The 16,048-nt window shown below is 43.3% G+C and overlaps 1 protein-coding gene across 1 annotated transcript; it reads left to right on the forward strand.

Annotated features, from left to right (window-relative positions):
* The first annotated feature begins 602 nt into the window (after positions 1–602).
* Positions 603–15,741, forward strand: rnd3a (Rho family GTPase 3a). The gene is made up of 5 exons (XM_040141985.1): positions 603–931; positions 1,340–1,427; positions 10,636–10,745; positions 12,791–12,925; positions 13,146–15,741. Exons 1-5 carry the CDS (start codon positions 782–784, stop codon positions 13,392–13,394), a joined length of 732 nt encoding a protein of 243 aa, XP_039997919.1. The 5' UTR covers positions 603–781; the 3' UTR covers positions 13,395–15,741.
* Positions 15,742–16,048: the final 307 nt, after the last annotated feature.

Raw genomic sequence — 16,048 nt, forward strand, 5'->3', positions numbered from 1 at the left:
GGTCTTTCAAAGATTGTGGCATTTGTGTCTTTTTTTTATTAATTTCTACGCACAAAAAAAAATCGGACTAGAAAAGTATAGCTGTGGAAGTTGTCTCCTGGCGCAGTTTGGCCTAAACCAGGAGGCCTCTTGCCCCAGAAGTGAATTTTTCACATGTCTATACATATTTGAAACAAGCTGAACATTTCACAAATGACAAACCTAAGTGCATTGAAGGCAGTAAATACAACGCACAACTCTCCTGTACAAGCTAAGGCGTATGTGCCAATTCTGTTTTAATGCTGTGTTTAAAGCTTCACTGCTTCACAATCCCTTCGGAAAAAATAAAGTACAGTGACATTGTGAATGTACTTTCTTCTGTACGGTATAACGTTGTTTTTATTATTATTATTATCCTTTTTTTTAATTTTGTTTGTTTGATATAAAAGTTGCGGTGAGCCCAAAGGGGGGCGCCATGGCTGAGGCCAGGCCCGGCAAGGCTGCCGTGTGGAGGCTCGCGGGAGGGACGAGCCTCATCCAGACGGGAGGAGAGCCGCTGCCATTGGCTCCCTCCGACGTTATAAATACAGGCGAATGGCATTTGCCGGCTCAGAGCAGGCCGAGAGACCGGGGGAGCGCGGGCACGCAAGCAAGGCACGCACGCAAGGCAGGAGGGCACCGCGACCGCATCTGTCGCCTCACGTCTCGACGACCCAACCACTCGCTCAGTTTCCCCCCCACCCCCACCCCTCACCCCAGGATTGGACTCCTATTTTCCCCACACCATTCCCGACTCAATTCAATGAAGGAGAGACGCTCGTGTCAGAAATCATCTCTGAAATCCGGCATGGATCCCAGTCAGAGCGTGAAGTGTAAGATAGTGGTGGTGGGGGACAGCCAGTGCGGGAAGACCGCGCTGCTTCACGTGTTCGCCAAGGACTGTTTCCCCGAGGTGAGACCCCGCACGCCCTTCGGACTGGCGCCCGTGTCGCCAACTGACCTAAATTTAACGAGACGGGTCATATCATAACCAAACATCTCCTGCTGTTTTGTCTCAGATGGGTCGGTGCTTCTGTAATGACGATGGCTTGTCTATGTGATTCACGCATGTTTGCTACTAAATGTGTTGTAAATGTCAAGGTTAGCATAAACGCTGGTCTAATAGTGCTGTAGCATTGTGGCTAGTAGTTAAGTATCGGTGCCAGTTGTTGTTAAGGTAATGATGATTGTAGTTGTAGTGGTATTCCTCCGCGTGTAAGCTCCGTTTTCGGCCCTTTTTCCGTCTCAAACTCAGATTTGAGCACTTCATTTCCCACAAGGCTCGCTTTCTCACATGCACTCTCCTCGTGTCTCCCCGCAGAGCTACGTCCCCACGGTGTTCGAAAACTACACGGCCAGCTTCGAAATCGACACGCAGAGGATCGAGCTCAGTCTGTGGGACACCTCAGGTAATCACGCCGTCCGTCACCTCCCTGTCCGCCTCGGGGCTGCGTCTCTCCGGCGAAATGCCCAGACGTGTCCCAAACATGCAGGTCACTTGGAACAAAATCCCCTCCCTGGCCCCCTCTGGACATGCAAACCGCTGATAGGGTTGACCTACGACTAGATTATTAACTTTTAGAGAGGTACACTTCACCCCTGTTTGCCATCATGAAACATGAAGAGGCCCAGGGTTTACGTTTCTGAATAACGAAAGTAATCTGTGACCCATTTTAATCAATAAAGCCGGGTTAATCCTTTCTCGTAGTCTGGAGTTGCTGCTCCTACAAGCCAGACGCATTTCCCCTCAGATTAGGTAGAGCTCACCTCTTACCTACATGGTGATGTTTAGCATTATTTTTCTGTGTTAACAAAGAAATGCATCAGAGGAAGGGACTCCATCGTGACTGCTTCCCAGCCCATCCAAGCCAAAGCAGAAAACGGGAATGGAAAGATAATGATAGGCTGAGTGGGGAGCAGATTCATACATCTGGAGAACATACTTTTCCTATTGCAATTTTTGGGAAATTTCTGTTGTGCAACACGTGTTCTAGCTCTCCAGCTTTTATCGCTTGTTGGTTGGACTTTGGGTCCAGACCAGCTGCTGGGTCCCGTGTGTGTGTGTGTGTGTGTGTGTGTGTGTAAACAAACCCACTCTCCCATCCATCAATGCCTGAGCGGTGAATAGCACAGCAGTCAGGCCTGAGTGAGACGTATGTTGTGTTTGTGTGTGTGTGTGTGTGCGTGCGCGTGTGTGTGTGTGTGTGTGTGTGCGCGCGTCTTGGGGTTGTGTTGGGCGGGGACAAGCTGACAGCCAGCTGTTGCGGGTCTGTGGCCTGGAATTCCTGAGCGATGTTGGAGTGAGTTTCTCGAATGTAAAGATCCGCATGAAACCTTTTTTCTCCTTCAAAAGAAACAAAACTACACAGTCAATTTACAAAATCTGATTTTACACAAATTCAACCACAGCTGTACTTCTCTATGAGAAGGAGAAGCAGCATCTTAAAGTTTGATTTCTTCTTTGTAGCTTTTTGTCCTTGAGAGGAAATGAAAATAAAAGCATCAGCAGATAATACTCATTTCCAGGCTCAGTAACCACCACAAACAAGCAAAACGAGGAGCTCAGATTTCGAATTCCTTCAGCCCTACAAAATGTGTGTTCTGTGGAAGTGGAAAGTGGAAGAAATGAGAGTCAGCCAGAGTGAGAATTATGTTTTATTGCACTGTGTTGGCCGGCCGCCTGGGGCAATTTTTCTCCCTGCTTCATGAAACCGTGAGGGAGGGCGGTTTCCTATTGGATCAGTGGGTCTGAGATAGAACCAAGTCCCCCGCCTACCTTCAATCCTAACCCCCATCCAGCACTCACACACAGCCGAAGACTGATTGATACAGCTTTCGGCTTGACGGGTCCCTTTGTAGAGACACCCTTTGGCCTTATCTTCTGAGGTGTGCTGGAGAGGTGTGTGTGTGTGTGTGTGTGTGTGTGTGTGTGTGTGTGTGTGTGTGTGTGTGTGTGACCCCAGCATGGGGGCCATTCGGACAAAGACCAAGGGCTCAGAGATGAAGACAAACGCTGGACTGCCATCCCCCTCCCTAACAAACACACACCTACACACACTGTGGTGGTCTTTGTTCTGCTGTGATGAGTGGCCTAATGAGCAGCCTGGTGTGTGTGTTTAAAAGGGAGGGTGATGAGAGTAATTCAGGTCATTAAGGTAAATGCCTGCCAGTTGTATTGCTTTCCATTTGTCCCCCACCCCGTTTGTCTGCGCTGGCTTTGCTTCCCAGCCTCGGGGTGGGGTCTGCTGGGGCCGAGGCCACAGCCTTTGATGCTTCGCACTTTTTTTCCCCGGCAGAGGAAGCGGTTTATGTTGTCTGCCGGCCTGCCTGCATGTCTGAATGAGCTGCAGAGGTGTTTTTGTTTGAGAGTCAAACAGGAGGATAGGAAGACAGGAAAGGTAAACAGAGCAGACCCTGTGGCTCAGCACCTGCATGCCTGAGGCCTCTTCTCATTTTCCACAGTAGACATGAGAAAAAATGCGTCTCAGAGCCAGACAAAGGTACCTCAGGCAGGGCTGCAACTGAAGACTATTTTCATTATTTACAGTTTAGTTTCTAAAATGTCAGGAAATAGCACAAAAAAAAACCAAAAACACACCAATTACAATTTCCCAAAGCCCAACTTAGTGTCTTTACATTGCTTGTCCAACAGTCCAACCCCAAAGACATTGCATTTACAATGCTATAAAATGGGAAAAAAAGTTGTGTATCGTTTTTATAATTTATTGATTCTTAAACCAGCATTAATTGATTTTTTTTTTTGTTGCCACTTGGGATTAGTACAACAAGCCATGAACAAAACACTGACATAGTATTAGCTTTGTTTTGGTCGCCACTAACCCCTGAGTAAAACATCTGGCTCTTTAGCTGCTAAATGCTCGGCTATGTTCACTGACTAGCTGCTAACTTTGTCTGCTGTTTTGGTGCCATTTGGTGGATGTGTCAGAGCTTTTCCTCTGACCCCTTTCACATTACACATAGTCATATGACTCAATTTTTTATATTAAAATAATGATTAGAGCAGCTTTAAAATTGCTGTTTGATAATTTTCTGTCAATCAACTAATCGTTTCAGCACTAACCCCAGGATCATAGAAGATTGGTTTAAACAGATTTTGCACCTTCACTCTGTTGAAATGTTCATACTGTACTTATGCTAGAGTGGACTGCAGGAAGCGGCTTAGTGTTTTCCTTGCTTCAGAAATCAGTCTAGGATGTTTGTTTCAGTGCTTTTAGGAAATTTCCCAAAGCTAGGGCAAAAAAAAAAATTTTAATAAAATCTTGTCAGAAAAACACAGCAAACACAGAAGCTCAGGCGTTTACACTACAAGGACCCCCTAAGAGACATGTGTTAGACCCCATGGATCTCATTTGATATCATTTATGCCAGGGAAACTCGTGGGAAAATGTGTTTTTTGTTTATTGAACAGCTGCCACCTCTGCAAATTAAAAGACGACCTACTTTGAAAACAGGAAGAACATCAGATAAAGGAGTTTTAAAGGAAGATACATAATGACAGTTTGGCTAGAGCAGCCCAGATTATCATTTCCCTCTGTAGTCTCTAGAGCATATTGCATGTGCTGCTTCCCCTGTAATGCTGGACAGCTTAGTTATGAGACTTTTTCATGCACTCTGTAAGCTCCTCTGCTGCTCACACGAAAAACGTGGGCACGCACATACACACACACACACCCCGTACCCCCTTCATTCCTCTGTCGGCGGGCATTGTTGCATTGGATCACATTTCTGGGCTCAGCGAATTGGAGCCGCATGTCTGGCATTCCTCAGACTAAAGGTTTCTACTTCCTCCTCAACAAAGACCCCTATTGTACACAGCGGGCCCAGATCCTTATTGGAGTGAAAGAGAAGTGGCGTGGTTCACTAAAGCCCTACCTCGTTTCCAAGGGCAAATTGAATCACAGTGGAATTTGCAGACTGGTGGTGTGGTGGTGTATAAACTCAAGGACAGTGGAATCGTGGGAGAGATTAATAGGCTTCCTGTCTGCTAAAGTCATGGAAGGACTTTCTGTGTGATGTTACACCTGACTTTAAAATCTGTGACCGGTATCTAGCCAGTCCACCATTTAGAGACATGTGACTCTCCTACCTGACTTTCTCTTGCTGGAATCTCAGTACTCTCTGAGTTTTGACCAAAATGTGTCCACAGCAATGGGTACTGAAAACTACCAAGTGTAAGTTGGCATCGTTGACATACCTTGTTCAGAGGCTCCCCTCGTTTTAATCACGACTTTAGTAATTTTGGTGAATCGTTTTCAACCAAAGTTCTTGTATCGTTGCTCTTGTCTTGAAATTAGTTGTTTATATTCAAGTAAAGGTATTCAAAACTATTTATGTATAGGTAACTAGATAAATGTACTATCATAACCATACCATACGCTATCGTGTATTGTAACGCGTCATTACATATTGTATCAGAACATGTCGTACTGTAGCCTACTGTCTCTGGTGATCATACCGGTGAGAGGTTATATATTTAAACCTGATGGTGTAGGATCGCTGGACATGTCTGTTGCTGTTTGTTGTTTCCACAGGTGTCACTAGAGGCTTAACACCTCTCCACACGCACTGAGACACACACACACACACACACACCCCGTACCCCCTTCATTCCTCTGTCGGCGGGCATTGTTGCATTGGATCACATTTCTGGGCTCAGCGAATTGGAGCCGCATGTCTGGCATTCCTCAGACTAAAGGTTTCTACTTCCTCCTCAACAAAGACCCCTATTGTACACAGCGGGCCCAGATCCTTATTGGAGTGAAAGAGAAGTGGCGTGGTTCACTAAAGCCCTACCTCGTTTCCAAGGGCAAATTGAATCACAGTGGAATTTGCAGACTGGTGGTGTGGTGGTGTATAAACTCAAGGACAGTGGAATCGTGGGAGAGATTAATAGGCTTCCTGTCTGCTAAAGTCATGGAAGGACTTTCTGTGTGATGTTACACCTGACTTTAAAATCTGTGACCGGTATCTAGCCAGTCCACCATTTAGAGACATGTGACTCTCCTACCTGACTTTCTCTTGCTGGAATCTCAGTACTCTCTGAGTTTTGACCAAAATGTGTCCACAGCAATGGGTACTGAAAACTACCAAGTGTAAGTTGGCATCGTTGACATACCTTGTTCAGAGGCTCCCCTCGTTTTAATCACGACTTTAGTAATTTTGGAGAATCGTTTTCAACCAAAGTTCTTGTATCGTTGCTCTTGTCTTGAAATTAGTTGTTTATATTCAAGTAAAGGTATTCAAAACTATTTATGTATAGGTAACTAGATAAATGTACTATCATAACCATACCATACGCTATCGTGTATTGTAACGCGTCATTACATATTGTATCAGAACATGTCGTACTGTAGCCTACTGTCTCTGGTGATCATACCGGTGAGAGGTTATATATTTAAACCTGATGGTGTAGGATCGCTGGACATGTCTGTTGCTGTTTGTTGTTTCCACAGGTGTCACTAGAGGCTTAACACCTCTCCACACGCACTGAAACACACACACACACACAAATTCTGCTCAGCTATGTTAACTATGCAATAAATCAGCAGGCCAGCAGACCTGTTGCCAAACTTCCAGACTTGTCATTTGCAGCTGTCTTACCTCTGGACTGCATGTGTTGGTGTAAGATGTAAAATATTATGTCAGTAAGCCATTATTGCGTGAAAGATTCCTACAGAAGAAAGAAATTGGGATGTCTTGAATATCATGGAATACTTTAGAACTGTATTCCACACAGGCAACATCAGGGAAATACAGATTTTATATTATTTTTTGTGGAAGTGATGGAACATCTGGGAATTTGAATAATGAGTCACATTGCATGGATAGAGCAGAATGTATTTTCCAACATTTTTCATGTGTATTTATTACATTAAGTGGTGCGTTTTATCCCAGCTGTTGTTGAAACCAGCCCGAAAAAGCTCATTAACAAACCAGGAAGGAAGAACATTTTTACATCTATGAAGAGCTTCTACTTGGTCATGGAAAATGATTTGGTTCATCATCAGGACCTCAGTGGAAGTTTGGTATTGTTTCACATTTTACTGTATCCTCTCATGTCATTGTGCACAATAGTAATCATTTGCTGTGAGCACGACACAAGGGAGAATATGTTTAACAGAAGGCGAGAGGGGCTGGAGGGAGTGTATCAGTGTGTTTAAAGGACAGAGAGGGAGGACAGGGTGTGTGTCTTCCTTCCAGATTTAGAGATCCTGTGGGAGAACAATGACAGGAGCTAATTAGATGACAGTCACCAGGTCTTTGTGTGTGTGTGTGTGTGTGTGTGTGTGTGTGTGTGTGTGTGTGTGTGTGTGTGTGTGTGAGCTCTGGGATTTCCTCTTATCTTTGCAGCTGGCAGGAAGATGACCTCAAAGCACAAGTTTAGTATCGGACTCAGGCCTAATGCAGTTTTGAAACTGCTATAAAAAAGCAGACAAGGTAGAATATGTCTATTTAAAATCCTAACCTGAAACCATTCACTGCTGTACATACTCCTTCAACATGTCCCCTGCATAATTTTCCTGTTTATGCTGTGCAGCTTGAAATGGTTTGCAAAGATGTACTTAGAGGATTTGCAACTGTAAATACTTTAATTTCCAGGTGAATTCACAGGAATATGTACAGACACTTGGAGACATACTGTTTCATCAACAAGACCTCACACACTGCACCCGCCAACTCAGATATAAGTGTTTCCTCTCATTGGGTTGCTTAAAAACAATCAACTCAGTGTAAAAATGTCAACTGACTCTACAGCTTACCCTTTCTGTTGCATGGTCTTATTTTCCCAGTGATTGGTTCCAGGCAGCAATTTACAAGATGACCATGAAAAATAGCTAAATAAATTCTTGTGGGGGATCCCACATTCCTCCTGGCTGGGTTCTTCCTGTGCTGTGGCGAGGATAGTTGCTCAGCTTGGAGCCTTTTTGTTTAGGTGGTGTCACCTAAAAGACGGTTTCCTAAAACCAAAAATTGCTGGGAAGTGGCAAGCCTGTGTGTTCCCATCTGAAACACATTGTTTAGATCAAGACTTAAGGCAAAATAATTTATTCTGTGTCTATACGAAACTGACGTTTGGTTTCTGAAATGCTAATAGGCATTAAGACACGCAAATTAGCTGCAATCTGGATGGCCCATTTGGAAAAGTGATACTGTACAATGCAGAGCACACTATTTGGACAGTAACCCCCCCAAAACGTAGAATGTCCTGTCACTACAATGTCCTTCCCCGTTAAAATCAAAGGGAGTATAAATAGTGTTAGCGAGCTTCTCATTTTTAGTTTTTTTACGAATTCTCTCTACATTTATTTTGTGAGTTAGCCAAACTAAAAAATTAAACTGTTGCCCGTTAGCTTGTAAATGTTCATGCGAGTTGGTGTCTGCGCACTTAGCTAAATACGGTTAGTTACACAGTAGCACCCTTATGTGCTGTGGTGGTATTTAAAGCGCTAGCAAGGATTGCATCTTTTTTGCTGTCCAAAAAGAAGCCAGAGAGTGATGAGTCTGTCGGTCAATTGAAGGTTTCCAGCCCTGAGGACTTGAGCTAGATATCATTTGAGTGAACCACAGCTAATCTGAGCTAGAAGTAAATAATAGTTCGAATCTTTCACATGTAATGTAAACACACCACACCAATATCTTCATCACGAGATCGAGATCTCCGGAGATTCGGAGCTGAGCAGCAGCATGTCCCTTCAGTCTGTGAAATTGTAATGTTAGCTAACCTAACTTCTAGCTAAGCAGCCAACTATAGAGAGCTGTGAATAGGATCAGTTTAGGTATCGTCAGATTTAAAAGTCACAGTAAAATGGTCTGGTTTTCTATTTAGAGGTGAATTTTCAAGTTGTTTTTTTTTAACGAAACTAGTTATATGTATAAAATACACTCAGTTGCCAGTTTATTAGGTACACCTAGCTACAACCAATGCAGCCTAATACAACAGTCCTGTAATAAATCCTACCTTCATGAAGGTTATAATGATAAGTTTTTGTTAAAACTGTTTTACAGAGGTGTTAATTTATGTGTAATATAAATTCTCATATCATCTTAATGTTATTATGTAGTGGACAACAGGTATACAGTTTTCACAGCATTGTTTCTCACCCTTGAATGATGCAGTGACCTCCCAGACAACCCTGGCTCAACACATGGAATATATGGTTATAGACAGATTGTAAGTATTGGTACATTCATTGTACAAACATCAGCTGGTGTCATGCTTCGTTGTGCGATATACAGGCCTTGAAGGAAACGTGGCTTCCATTAAACAATGTTGTCTCCCACCCAGACTGTTTAGATTAGGAGCATTAGATCTCCAAGTGTGTGTGTGTGTGTGTGTGTGTGTGTGTGTGTGTGTGTGTGTGTGTGTGTGTGTGTGTGTGACAGTGCATTCCTGGCTTTTCTCGACAGGCGTGTTTAGAAAGGACCTCCCATGGAACCTTCAGTTACCAAAAACAAAATTCTCCAGATTCTTGGCAGCCGGTCGTGTGTGGTCAGCGCTTGTGTGTCATGTGATCTTGACTCACCTTTACATGACGCCACCTTCCCTTCCCCTCCCCTCCCTTCCATTCCCTTCCCCTCCCCTCCCCTCCTCGCCCTTCCTCTGCGGAGATGTTTCAGTCTGGTGGAGAGATGGGCGTCTCCCTCACACATGGACTCAATTTAGAGGAGGGACTCATTTCCTCGCTCTGAAGTTCTGTTTCTTCGGAGAGGATTTCTTCAACAATTGATCTTGTCATAGTCAGCATATTTTTTTCTACTGATGTTGCATTATTTGTTTTTCTTGCCTGGTTGCTATGGATTATGGCTGAGTTGCAATCATGTCATAAGAAAATAACTATCAGAAATTCTTTAGAGTGAAAAGCAATGATTTGGCTATAATCATGTATTCAAGAAATACTTTTGAAGTTTATAGATTTTGTTGCTGCCCCTCACTTGAATACTGGAATTTCCTTTTGAGTGAAGCCAGAACCCTGGATTTCGGACGATTCAGGGTCCAAACGTCCCTGATCCCAAGTCAAACATATAAATTTCAAGTAGAAAGCTAATTGCCCCCAAATTTCCCTTTTTAAAAAAAAACAAAAAACACTGCAGCAGGTTTGCTTTCCAATATGTGGTGAGAGGGGTTACGTAAAAACATTTCTGTTGTGGTCAGACGGATTGATGTGCACAATTGTAAGGCTTCCCAGTTTAAAAAAAAAAAAAAACTACTACCAAACAGGTCTTAAATTGGACAACTTTTGCCAATCAGACTTGTGACTCATATTGTTAAGTTTTATATGCTGATAAAGGTTTTCCTGGAGCTGGAATTCCTGTTTAGATGATCCCGAAATGGCAAATTGAATTTGGAAAATTTAATTTCCTTCACTTGGCCACCTGTTCTTCGGATGCATTTAGGAAGCTCCTTGCATGGTCATGAGTAGAGCACTTAAAGTGCTTTCTGCACACTGGTCATTAATTTACAAGGATGATTGAAAATGGGTTCTGTTGCATAAACTTGGCTGTGTGAAGATTTGTGTGTGTCCATGTCCTAATGTAACAGCTTTAAAGACCAGCCAAATTGGTCTGAATGTTATTGTTTTTCTTCCTCTGTTGTAGGATCTCCCTACTACGATAACGTGAGGCCTCTCTCCTACCCAGACTCTGATGCTGTCCTTATCTGTTTCGACATCAGCCGCCCGGAAACACTTGACAGCGTACTGAAAAAGGTTTGTAGCTCTTCACTCCCTCATACATTCAAGAGAAGATCATCAAGCCTTCGATATACTAAGTTGGAGTCTTAACCTTGATTTTGTTTGATGTGCTGACAAAGGGCTATGTTAAATTTAACAGCATCAAAAGTTTAAAGTTGAGATTTTTGTTGGAGCCTTGATCAGATTTTGTGATGTGAAGTTGTAAAGCTGTAGTGCAACTAGAAGGTTACTGGGTTAAATCCCCTGAGCGGCTAGTAGAAGGAAGTAAGGCTCTCCATTGCCTTAAACTTGTACTGAGGTGTCACTGAACCCACCAGCTACTCTCATGGAGCTCCTGGTGGTTAATATCTGATGACTGTGGCCGGGGCTGACCAACACATGTCAGTGTGTATTGAAAATGAAGCAAAAACAGGGAACATCAGTCATCTGACTGGTTGAAGGCTTTAATGAAACTCTGAAAAAGATTTCTAAAAATGTAAAAGCATTGTTTTCTGCGGTAAAACACACCTGGCATGTGCTCTTATTTGGCAAGGAACTTCCTGTTTTCATGATGTTTATTTTAGCTCTCCATTAAAGTTACAACAGGAGTAGTTTCTGGCACAAAGCCAATCACATTTGCTCTAATCAGAGGTCTTCATACGTCTGCTCAGATTGCCTCAAGGACCCACCCCAGTTCCAATCAGACTGGCTCCAATTACGGCAACGTACTTCCTTGGTAGTCCAGGTCAGACCTTGATTCATTCCCTGACTACCCCCTGACAGCTGTTGATTTAGCTCAGACTTGTAGAGCAAAGCTTGTAGTTGGGTCAAATTGAGGTTGGATCATGTTCCCACCACAAATGAAATAACCACAGAATTAGTTTGTCTCAGTGCAGTTTTGGTCCGCACCTGAGCACGATCACTCTGCTCAGATCTGCCAAAATGAAGCATACCAATGTGGAAAATCACTTAAAAACAAAGGTTATTTAGCCCTATTTGGGAAAAAAACACTTAATTTAATGTGGAGTGAGACTAATTCAGATCCAAGGTCCAGGACCCATTGTGATTCCATCCCCAGATGCACCAAGCTATTTTGGCCAATACCATAGTCTCTATAGTGACTTCTCCTTTGTGATCAGCCCCTAACTTCCTCTGGCAGCAGGACTGAAGCTAGACTTTAAGGACTATTGAAGTCATGGTTTGAGGTCCCCCAATGGCCCCAGTCTTACTTATTGGGCCTAAAGTAGCCAAATTTAAACATAATGAGTCTAGAAATACTGGAAGCTATGGCCCTGTCTGTCAGCTATATTGTAGGTCTAAATGTAAACGTCTTGTACCGTCTGTTTTGTACACTCTAGTTGAATCTATCATTAGTAGTATTTAAGAACCTGATGTTCTGGTAACTTCTGCTGCTCACAAACAACAATGCTAGTGTTTTACATAGAAACTGCAAAGTTGTCCGTCAGAGGTCATGTTTCAGACAATGATTATTTCTACATTAAAATCAACATTGGTGTAGGCTTTTAGTAAAATAGTGTTTGTGCAGACAGAAAGTGATGGACACACTTGCACAAAAGAACTTCCTCTTTGGACGTCGATGAACTTGATCCCCTGGCCAGCCAGCCAGCCAGCCCTGAGGCACATTAGCCTCAGATTAAAGCCCCTGGAGAAATACCATTGATCACAGAGCATTTATTGTTGTCAGGGAGGAAACATGGGGATTATTTGTACTTCCATTCCAGGGTTCAAAGTGTGAAGGGGCTCCAGGAAGTGGCAGCTTTAACCTTAGTACTTAAAGGGCGAGTTATGGGGGATGTTACTCATGGGATCTTGCGCTAGGTCATTCTTGCATATTTTAACAACTGTGTCACAACTAAATCACGATTTTCAAACTCAAGGCTTTGTCTTGTGATTCATGGGTTAATTGTGACTAAATATTGATGTTCTTCCCTTTTTATACCTTCTTCATGCAACAGTGACAGACAATTTCCCTTTTTTCTCAATGCTGTTGATTGAATTAAGAGAAAACATTGTATTCTCTCTGAATGATGCATGATTGAGAGCTTTGTCTTTCTCCACAGTGGAAAGGGGAAATCCAGGAGTTTTGTCCCAACACTAAGATGCTGTTGGTTGGATGTAAATCAGATTTGCGCACTCACTTGAGCACACTGGTGGAACTTTCCAATCACAGACAGACACCAGTCTCTTACGACCAGGTATGCAAATTAAAAGTGTTGTAAATGAAAAGTTTTTAAATGCCAGGTATTTGAATGCAATTTTGTGACTGTAATCTCTGATGAATAACTGCTCACTGTACTGTACTTTAAGATATGTATAATTGATCCCTAAAAGCGGTAAATGCGTTAGCCCCTAGCTAAGCTGACCGCCAAGCTTTTTCTTCCGGTGGTGACTATATGTGACCTCTTCCCTCTTCAGGGTTCCAGCATGGCAAAGCAGATCTCGGCACCCTACATCGAGTGCTCGGCTCAGCAGTCAGAGAACAGCGTCAGAGACATTTTCCACGTGGCCACACTGGCTTGCATCAACAAAAACAACAAAAATGTCAAGCGCAGTAAGGCGGCCCGCGCCAACAAGAGGATTTCACACATGCCCGGTAGGCCTGACCTGGCGGCTGTGGCCTCGGACCTCCGGAAGGACAAAGCCAAAAGTTGCTCGATCATGTGACTGATCAGACGCAGGGGCAGTAGACTGAGAAGAATGAAGACAGAGTACAGTGCAAGCAGGAATCTATGGGGCCGCGCTCTTTCCTGCATGCGAAAGGCCCCTTACCTGTCTGGAAAGGGGTTTAATAAGCTTCAATTCATGTACATTTTACTGGAAAACTCTGCACCAATGAGAACTCAATGCGTAGTAGCATCCCAATCCATGTGGCCCCCCGCCCTATCAGACAAGGAAGCTATCTGTCAGCGGACTACCTGTTCGGGGAAGTGACCTGCTTCCTCTGGGAGGATGAAGCGGACGCGGTCGAGGCTTTCCACGGCAACAGGAAATGAGCAGGAGGAGTGATGTCACTAGGAGACACTGATTTGTAAAGGAAGGGTTTAAGAACGTGATCTTGCTAATGAGAGCCAAAGTCGGCGATGGAGGTTTGCTGCCTGGGAGAAAAAAGGAACTGCTGCTGTTTGTGCCGGATCAAAGACTTTTTGCTCGGAGGGCCTATACAACAACTTGTCACTGTGGTTTGAAACTGATTCACTCTCACCCCTGCTCCTGTAACTGTTAGTCTGTGCGCAGAGGAGATTAGAAGAGGAATTTCTTAGTCCTGCGCATAGGAAACCTGATGCTGTGTCTCCCCTGTCTTTGATATGTCGTCAGTATAATGTGAAGTCATTGGTGTGTAACTGCGTCCATTTTATTTTTAGCTTCATCCTGATGAGTTTCAACCATAAACAGCAGATCCTACAAGCTGAACGATTAATCTTAACCAAGCTGTCCGAGTTTAAAACTGCACGCTTATACTAGTCAGACAGCCACTCTGTGCCCGTTTATTTCGCCTCAACAGCTATAGACGTATAATGACTCTCTGAAGACAGATTATCCTAACTGTACTCCTCACTGACATCTTTATGAAGTTCTCTGCATGAAACTGAGGGGGCCATATGCAAAAAAGGCTCAAAACTTTATTCAGCCTCTAGTGTTTAGCCGACAATTCCTTCAGTTCATGTGATAAACGAATGCAATTCGGCCCTTCATTTTCACCGCCACTGTTTTGAAATTGGCAAACATAAATAACTTGAATAACACATTTTAAAAACCTTAATGGCCTTCATTGACCATGAGGACGTCCTAACAGGCTGACAGCCAGTTTGAGCTGTGACTCACTTTCCCACTGCACTTTAGGGAGGGAGTGGGAATGAAAGCAACAGTTAAAGCTTGTTTATTAGGCTCTGAAAACATCAGGGCTCTCTACTTTGCATTTTTTCTCAAGTGTTCTAACTCGCTTGTTGGGTGGTATATTCATACAGGCCCAGTCACGCCAGCATTGAAAACAGCAGAATTTTGCAGCAAAATCAGTTCGTTCCCACGGAATTGCTGCAAGTAGCTAAAATTTGGTGAACTAGTGCCAGTGATCAATAGTAAAGGGTCTGGACAGTGCTACCTTTTTTTGAGGGAATAGAGAGCCAGAGAGTCTAAAACGGAGGAAGCTATTGTAGCTTGAGAGCTGTGTTGCACCTTTCACGTTTATTTAACCACTGATGGAGTATAAACTGCTCCGCCAAAGAGGAATGGGTTTTAGACAGCTACGAGACAGGATTCACTGGTACAAATGTCTTTTGAATAAACTCTGAACTTATTTTCCTGTTAGCAACCAAAATTGCTAACTAACACTTAGCTAGCACTAGCAAACCTGTTAGCTCGGAGGGCTTTTCCCCCCTTCAATAACTCTTTATTGAATGAAATGATGTACAGTCCTGAGAACAAAACGGCAGAAACCGAAAAATAGACAGAAGCTCAGGGAGCTATTGTATCTGACTAGTGTAGACCTGTTTGGTAGTGTAGCTCGCCAGCTACAGTAGTTTACTGACTAGCGCTCACCTTCTTGAGCCACATATTTCATGACAGAGATTTATTCCACCGTGCCATTTTCTGGTGTGACCGGGCCTCAACTCAAAGTGGATGATTTTCTTTTTCCTGCGTGTTCTTTTCAGTTTTTGGGTTTCATGACCCTCGGGCCTATGGGCCTCATTTGAAATATGACAAAAATGTAAACAACAAATGGGTTTTGAAAATGAAACTTTGAGAAAATGCGAATTAAGCTGTTGAAATATCAAAAGTATTGATGCACTTTTAATGTAACTTTCAAACTTCCCCGTCGGCTTGTTAAAATGCGAGTTTTGTCACATTCGTCAGACCAGTAGCCCAGCTCTTATCTTCATTTTCTACTCTGTTGTCTCTTCCCTGTGTACATTATCATGTTTTCTTGAATGTTGATGTCACCTTCAAAATGTCTTTGCCAATGTTGTTGCCACAATATTTATTGAATTATATATTTTCCCTTTAGAATAAATGCAAATGGAATTAAAGAGAAGTTTGTTTTCTGTTCATTGAGTGAGAACAATATGTAAAAATGAAGCAGCTGGATTGAGATTTTGTGTGTTAGGAGCGCCACTATCCCAGTTGCTGTCACTTTAGCACCCAACTTGCTCAGAGGACGCGCGCCTGTCTTCCATTTGAAGCAAACGAGAAGTATTGATGGATGTGTTGTAACCAGAAGTTTATGTGGAAACCTAGGGTAGAATTAATTTGTGTGAAAAATGTTGCTCCCGAAGGCTGCGTTTACACTTATTAGCCAAAAAACATCTGACATGGAGTTGATA

Source organism: Xiphias gladius, chromosome 13 (assembly GCF_016859285.1).
Source record: "Xiphias gladius isolate SHS-SW01 ecotype Sanya breed wild chromosome 13, ASM1685928v1, whole genome shotgun sequence".
Taxonomy (NCBI): Eukaryota; Metazoa; Chordata; class Actinopteri; order Istiophoriformes; family Xiphiidae; genus Xiphias; species Xiphias gladius.